Source organism: Pinus tabuliformis, chromosome 4_2 (assembly GCF_031772625.1).
Source record: "Pinus tabuliformis cultivar Carrire ecotype Pingquan chromosome 4_2, CPIR1, whole genome shotgun sequence".
In the NCBI taxonomy this organism is placed as follows: Eukaryota; Viridiplantae; Streptophyta; class Pinopsida; order Pinales; family Pinaceae; genus Pinus; species Pinus tabuliformis.
The window spans coordinates 1,031,394,104-1,031,401,801 of NC_142304.1; the positions used below are offsets into that span (position 1 = coordinate 1,031,394,104).

Consider the following 7,698-nt stretch of genomic DNA (forward strand, 5'->3'; position numbering starts at 1 on the left):
ATGGGATTTCCTTGCGTTAAAATAGATTACATATATGGGCTAATGGGCTTTCCTTGACTTAAATCAAGTACATGCTTGGCCTAAATTGTCCAGAACTTGCACTTAGCAGCGTTCCACTAAAATCATGACATTAGGTAGAACACGAAAATAAACAAAAATAAAATCTTCATAACCAGCTTAAAAATGCTTTGAACCACAAGTAAATCAAATATTCTATTGGCAATTGCACCAATTTATAGATACTTTAACCCCACCAAAGAACCAATATTCCATTGGCACTTGCATCAATTTTGATGGTTAGAGCATAATGACCCTAGAAAGCTGAAGATGGTAAAAGGTACTTAATCTAGTTAGAAGAATTAACCAAATACAATGTTGCACTTACCATGCCATATTGCGGGCCACTCTCAACGCTGAACAAGAAAGAATACATTAACTAGAAAACAGCTCAATGCAGCTAGTCTATCCAGAACCATGTGGAGATCATATATGGCACCAACTTAGAATCATTCAATTTAAAGACGACGCAAATACAAGTTCAACCTGCCAAAAAAACCCAAAAAGAATCCAAAGCAACAAGTTCCTATGACAGTGAGCTTACAACCAAAAAATAACTGTCTCGGGAGTCGGGACCTTTAACATAAGCAGACCAAATTGGACACCAGTGACCAATTCCCTCAAATACAATATTGGCATTGTATGTCATTTATAGTTGCAGTCTAAGACCACAAAGTAGGAAAATCTACGGCATGCCTACTACAGCTCCCCTTAACTATGCATGATAAACTTTTATAGTTTGCATAATGCTAGCCATTTTTTAATATAAAACATGTCTTTAATAAAAAGACTAAAAACAGAAAACAGTGGTTTCATGATTCCTTTCAAAACGAAGAGCAATCCGTAACAGGATCAGGTGTGAAACATGAAAGAATTGAAGGTGATTCACAAACAAACAAGACCCAACGCATCCACGGGTTACATTCCCACCATGGTCTGCCCACACCCATATGGCATAATTTCAAAGAGTGATGATGCAAAATCCAAATGCCAGGGCACTTTGGTAGAATACAGATGCCCTTCAGTCTTGGCATCTTATCTCAAGAAAATCTGTGCATATGGTGGAGCCCCTCGGTGTCCGATTCTCGAAGCTTCAACCCAAAACAAAACCATACAAGGAAATTGTTTGATAGCATACACGAACACATCCATATTGAATGAAGCAGCTAAGAGCAATCTGTCTTAGTTAATCAACATGTTAGACCTGTTATGATTTTACGAGTAATATGCTATTCATGCATACACGAATATTGCATGACACTAACAACACAGGAATGATGAATGCCACATCTACAAATTAGTCACATAAGGCAGAAGGAGAATTTAAAATTGTCTGTTTTTGATGACCATAGTCAAACAGATGAAAAGACATACTAATGTTCTTTGCTTGTTTGCCCAAATGAAGACTAGAATGCTTATGTCCCTTCAAGAAATCTAAGGCTCGATTACAAAGCTTCCTCCCCAGGGGTTCAAGCAAGTCTTTAATTTGTTGACTTCCAAGCTGCTTTTCCCTATAGCCATGTTTATATCTATTCAATGCTCTTTCTGGTAAACTACCTGCAGACAAAATGTTCTCGGGAGTATTACTTTCAAGGAACTTCCGTTTGAACAGCAGCTGTTCCTTTACCAAGGAAGGACACTCAGAACTCTGACTGCAGCCTGAAACATCTGGAAAAGCTTTAGAACCTATTGGGTTGGAATCACTGGAACCAACACACTTCTCCATTGCATTTTTAAGGGCTAGGTTTTCTTCTAGATTTGGATATGCTCCAGTTAATGTTTTAACAGCAAATTCCAAACATGAATCTGACCAAGAATCTACAAAAGGCAGGATATCCTCTGAAACTTTCTTTTGATTGCTCGGATCAATTACCACCTTAATGATATCACTTCTCAGACTAGCTAAAGGAATGGTGTCCTTCAAAACTGTTGCATCCCCCTGTCCATGATCACCTGCAGGCAAATATTAGTTCAGCAGCCAACTAACTATCAACTACACACTGAAACCGACCTGCGGTAAAGAAGGAAGAGAAGAACAAGAAAAAATAAGATTATCAGTGCAGAGCTATTTCATAGATAGTGCAACTCAAAATAATCGTAAAAACCTCAAAATTTTTAAGTTATGTACTAAATGTACTGTTTGAGAGGGAGAACTGGAAATAAAGGAAAAAGAAAGTTCAGAAGAAGTTACTCTTTACATGCGTCCGCACCATTGCGATTAAGATCAAACAAGCGTTCCCCTTCATTCGTATTAAAGTCCGCCAAATTTTCCCCATTAACAAATGGAATCCAAGTTCCATCTGTGTCATTGAACACCCATCTAACTTTGGTAGGCCTAAAACTGTTGTCAAATGAGGCTGCATACTGGTAGAAAGCAGCAGAAGTTTTTCTCTTACGACCAACTTGACCATCAGATTTAGCTTTAGGCCTGTATCTACCTATCATTCCAGTTTCCAGGTAGCTCAAAACTTCTACTTTGGATCTAAACCGCCGTTGTGTTACCGGATCATAGTAGTACTGCATAGAAGTCGACAATAAATAGTATGAATCTCACACTCAAAAACTCCACATGCTTCCTTACCAATGTCTCAGAGAAATAACACAAACAGTTTTTTTAAATGCATTTATTTTCCTTTATATTGTAGTAAAGAAATATGATAGTATGTGGCATATAAATTCATTCTACTGAGAAGCGAAATCTATAGCCCAATACAAAGAAGGTGTATGTTCCTTCCATGCTCAACCTGGAATTTACAAGTCCTATTGAAAATATATATATATATATATATATATATATATATATATATATTCATTAAATTAAAAAAAAACAGCTATAACTATAATCAAAAGTAAAAATAAATATACATATTTGATTACGTTTTAATTAACAGTATTATAAACATCCAGTATGAAGGAAACATGTAATTATATACTAATAACACCAACATATTTCAATCTAAAAATAAAATATTTAGATGTCCATAGTAAAATAATTTTATATCACCTTTATACAGAGAAAATAATTAAAAGTAGAAAAATATTATATTTTCAGTTTCTAATGTGAAGAAAATGTGTAATTGGTTCACTTTTTAACAATAGGTGGTCAATCTAATATATATATATATATTTGAATATTGATGTTAGATAATATATTTCAATATCAACTTCCTATATATCTATATCCTATAGCATAGAGTTGATACATGTACCATATACATATAAAATGTATATTTGAATATTGATGTTAACTAATATATTTCAATATCAACTTCATATATATCTATATCCTATAGCATGGAGCTGATACATGTACCATATACATATATAGACATATACACCATGTAAACCCTCCTTTTCATACAAGTCATTGCACAATGCATGCAGTTGCAAAGGAATTCACTGAGAGCAGGATACTATCCTAAAGCTAGAGTACTCCCACTTCCACGATAATGCCACATGTAAGACATCACACTCGTGCCAAAACCTACCAGATACTATCCTAAAGCTAGAGTACTCCCACTTCCACGATAATGCCACATGTAAGACATCACACTCGTGCCAAAACCTACCAGTATATTTTATTTCTGATTCACACATTGTCTTGGTGCTTCTTACTAATGTAAAGGTATATGATAGTAATGGTATATAATGGTTGATTAATAGTTGATTAATGGCTGATTGATTTGCAGGGTGCGTATGCTTGTTTGCTCAGTAATGGTATATAATGGTAGGTATATAATAGTAATGGTATATAATGGTTGATTAATAGTTGATTAATGGCTGATTGATTTGCAGGGTGCGTATGCTTGTTTGCTCAGTCCCTTCCCCTCCTTTGTGGGAGAGCTTTGTGGGAGAACTGTGTGTGATAGAGAAACTAGGAGTATACACCTGGAAGTTGTGGAAGCTGTCTGTGTGTAAAACAACAGGGGTATACTTCTACAACTACAAAATCTCGACCTTTCCTCTCTTCACTTTTTAGTAAATTGGGCTAATATACAATTTGGACTTGCTTCTACAATTACAATTACAATTACAAATTTCCACCTTTCCTTTAGTTCAATTTTAAATAAATTAAGTTAACGTACAAGTTGGATTTGCTTCTACAACAACAAAATCTTCACCTTTCCTTCTACAACAACAAAATCTTCACCTTTCCCCTCTTCATTTTTTTTTCAGTAAATTAAGGCAATGTACAACAACAAAATCTTCGCCTTTCCTCTCTTCACTTTTAATAAATTAAGCTAATGTACAACAACAAAATCTTCACCTTTCCTCTCTTCAATTTTTAATAAATTAAGCTAATGTACAACAACAAAATCTTCACCTTTCCTCTCTACAATTTTTAAAAAATTAAGCTAATGTACAAGTTGGACTTGCTTCTACAGCTATAAAATCTTCTCCTTTCCTCTATTCAAATTTTAATAAGTTATATACTAGTTAAATTACCCCATTTTTAAACCTTAACCCAAATTTGGGAAATATGTTAAATGTCTCCCCCTTTCCTTTCTTCTCATCTACAAGTTAAAGTAGCATCTTTTTTAACCTTAACCCAAATTGGGGAATCTGATAAATAAATTTTAGTATGAATTTCTAGTTCTGACTTCTACCTCCTCAAATTACTTATTTTGGGCACTTGTCTGTCTCTCTACGGTGTTGGCAGTGGGATAATATGTCTGTAGCTCTACGGCGTGGGTAGGGCTAGAGGTGTGTCCATTACAATAGATCCCGGGAAGGGGAAGATATCCGCAGATAACTGTTACTCTCTGACAATGCTTGATAGATCCAGATCTCTACGCTACAAAATAAAATCTCTCTTTTGAGAATGTAGAGGGGAACTTGAACTCTATTTATCAGACATGGAGCAATAATTTAGTGGTAGAATGATTGATAAACTCGAACCTGCCCCCAAAGATATGAAAATGGGAGATTCGTTACCTTATCTTTGGTACCGGCACTCGAACCTCCCCCTCGAGTTTTGAGTTCAGTGAACCATCCTTTCGGTAACCAATCTGGAGACTGGATAATTTCAGTATGCCGGCGTGACTTGGCCCCTCTACCATCAGGGGTTCGAAATACAGGCTCGATAGCTTTCTCTAAAGCTTTTTCCCTTTGTTCTTGAACCAAGAGTTTGCCATTCTCCTGATTTTGATCATGGATTTGCGCCGTGCCCGCAGCTTCGCCCTTGTACTGTTCAATTGTTCCGTTCACAACTGCATCTTCACCTCTCTGCTGTTCACTTGTTCCATGCAGCCCTGCAGCTTCACCTTCATGTTGTTCACCTGCTTGTGGACCTGCATCTTCACCGTTGTACTGTTCACCTACAACCACTGGGCTTGCAACTGTATTTTTAAATACTTCACCTTGAACATTGGGGTTTCTAGCTTCACTCAGGTATTGTGAGCCTGCAACTTCACCTTGGGATTGGTCACCCACCACATGTGGAGCTGCTACTTCCCCCTTCTCAAATCTTTCCGCTGATTTTGCTACTCCGCCCTCAGATTGCTTATTCATTTCCAGTGAGCTTGTGCCTTCTCCCATCTGTTGAGCATTTCTATCCAACAAATCTGCAACTCCATACTTAGGTTCTTCTTTTCTCTGTGGCGCACCAACAACTTGAGTTTCTTCGCGCAAGCCTGAAGCTTGACCTTTAAGTTGATCATTCCTCCCCAGCGAACCTACAATTTCAGCATTCCATTGTTCTCCCCTTCTATGAGAAGCATCAAACTCAACATTGTAACCCTCCTTGCTCTTTGGTTCAAAGCCATACCCTTCACTCCCACCCAGAGAACCTGCACCTTCAACCTTGTGTTCTCCAATTCTCTTTCCTCCAATACCACCATATGCTTCTACAGGCTTTTCGGATCTAAACCCGAGAGGGTTTCCAGGCTGGCCCTTGACCTCAAAGGCATTGACATCAACCGAAACAACCTTCTTATGCAAATCATTCAGAATATCGTCCAACGAAAGCATCCCATCTGAATCTACTCCAGCCGCAGTCCCTATAGGGTTTGACTGTCCATAGTTCGTGACACTAGATACTCTGGAAGGACCAGTAGAAACAGGATCAAAAGCTCTCCTAACAGCACTACTACCACCAAGATTAACACCACCGTAATCTCTCCATACCCCTTCAGAACCCCTACCGAAGCCTTCAGAAACTTTTGGCTTGATGTTGGGACGTTGGTTTGTATTTCCCCTAACAGAAAGCGGGTTTGAATATGGAAACTCCATGGTTTCACAAGTTCCACAAAACTTCAACAAAACAGCATCCGGATTATCCCTGAAGCTACCATCCCAAACCCAAGCAGCCCAAAACTTCCCTGTTGAAACGGTTAGACTCAATTTCTTTCAAAAATACAAAACTTCCCCACTAAACACTCGGACACCCAATATTCTTCTCGAAATATCTACACACCAGAACCCTCAGAAACCAAAAATATACAGATAATTACCCGAAACAAACCCTCTCCGAAACGAAACAATAAGTATATACAGAAATTCACCTCTCAACAAACCCTCTTCTTCAGAAAATTCTAATAAACCCACTGTTCTTGCGGCGGATGAAATCTGATAGATCCAAAACCCTCTGAACCGCAGAAAAGCCCAGAGATTACCTCTATAAAAGCTGTCCTGAAGTTCCACTATCCCAAACCGCCCTACTCAAACCCCAGGATTTCATTAGGCACGGAAAGAGAAGGGACCCAAAAACCATGACCGTGCAAGGGCGTGCAGGCATACGCACGAGCCACGCATCGGTAAACTAAAACTACAGCACCGCCTTCACGAATCCCGACCCCGCTTCAAAATTCCCCCTTGCACCCTGGGGCTCTGAACCCTGGAGCTTAAGCTCGAATCTGCAGCTTTGGCATTCCAATTTATGTGGTCATATGGCACTTCAAAGACCTCGAAAACCAACTCGAACCCAGCATTGCCATGACTGTGATTTGCAGAAGTCATTCAAGGGTTTCCGCTCTCGCGCACGAATTTGGGGACCAATTTTCCCAGATTTGGGAATATACCCAGATGACATAAAGTTTGTTTCGGACAGATGGGACTGAAACCAAGTCACCAGCTCTGTCTCTTCCACATGCTTAGGTGAATTTATAGAAGTCTACGGGCCGGATGGTGACACGTTACGATCAAATAGGGTTGGAAAATACACATTTTCTAACGCGAGGACTAAACGGGAAACATCTAACAGACAGGGATCGCAAGCAACATGTATCGGGCAGTGTAATATTTAATGGTCTCTTACAGATAAATATTGATAGCAAGTAACACATAACAAGCAATGTAGTATTTAATGATACTTACATCAATATACACAATCCATATATACTCAGCACTGCAGGGTTTAATGGCACTTCCATTAAGATAAACAGTAAGGGTACCGGGATTGCAAGCAAACCATTAACCTATTAAATATACTCTATTAAATGTTTCTCTCTCTGGTGTATATTTTTACACCTACTAACCAATTGTTGAGTAGTCCAAATATACATCAATTCATTATATCACAGCTATGAAATGTTCTAACTTAGTTATATAAATTAAATATTTGATAAATGTAAATGGTTATAAATTAAATATTTAATAAAGATTAGTAGTTCAAATGTACATCAATTTAGTATATCACAGCTA

The 7,698-nt window shown here is 38.0% G+C and overlaps 1 protein-coding gene across 5 annotated transcripts; it reads right to left on the reverse strand.

Annotated features, from left to right (window-relative positions):
* Nucleotides 1-916: 916 nt before the first annotated feature.
* Nucleotides 917-7,176, reverse strand: LOC149173137 (uncharacterized). Of its 5 annotated transcripts, none has more exons than XM_089424503.1 (3): nucleotides 4,993-7,176; nucleotides 2,256-2,574; nucleotides 917-2,010 (listed from the first exon to the last, which is right to left on the reverse strand). In XM_089424503.1, the coding sequence occupies exons 1-3, from the start codon at nucleotides 6,286-6,288 to the stop codon at nucleotides 1,355-1,357; spliced, it is 2,271 nt and encodes a 756-aa protein (XP_089280629.1). In that variant the 5' UTR covers nucleotides 6,289-7,176; the 3' UTR covers nucleotides 917-1,354. The 5 variants fall into 5 exon arrangements, with proteins under 5 accessions (XP_089280629.1, XP_089280632.1, XP_089280630.1 ...); XM_089424506.1 differs by having other exon boundaries at nucleotides 1,863-2,068; nucleotides 4,993-7,165; XM_089424504.1 differs by having other exon boundaries at nucleotides 1,863-2,068; nucleotides 2,249-2,574; nucleotides 4,993-7,163.
* Nucleotides 7,177-7,698: the final 522 nt, after the last annotated feature.

Excerpts from the sequence above, each read along its gene's own strand:
- LOC149173137 (XM_089424503.1), bottom strand. The coding sequence starts at position 6,288 with ATGGAGTTTCCATATTCAAACCCGCTTTCTGTTAGGGGAAATACAAAC. Across the intron at positions 2,575-4,992 it reads GTGCCGGTACCAAAGATAAG|TACTACTATGATCCGGTAAC; the intron begins GTAACGAATCTC and ends ACTTCTATGCAG. Across the intron at positions 2,011-2,255 it reads TCGCAATGGTGCGGACGCAT|GTGATCATGGACAGGGGGAT; the intron begins GTAAAGAGTAAC and ends ATTTGCCTGCAG.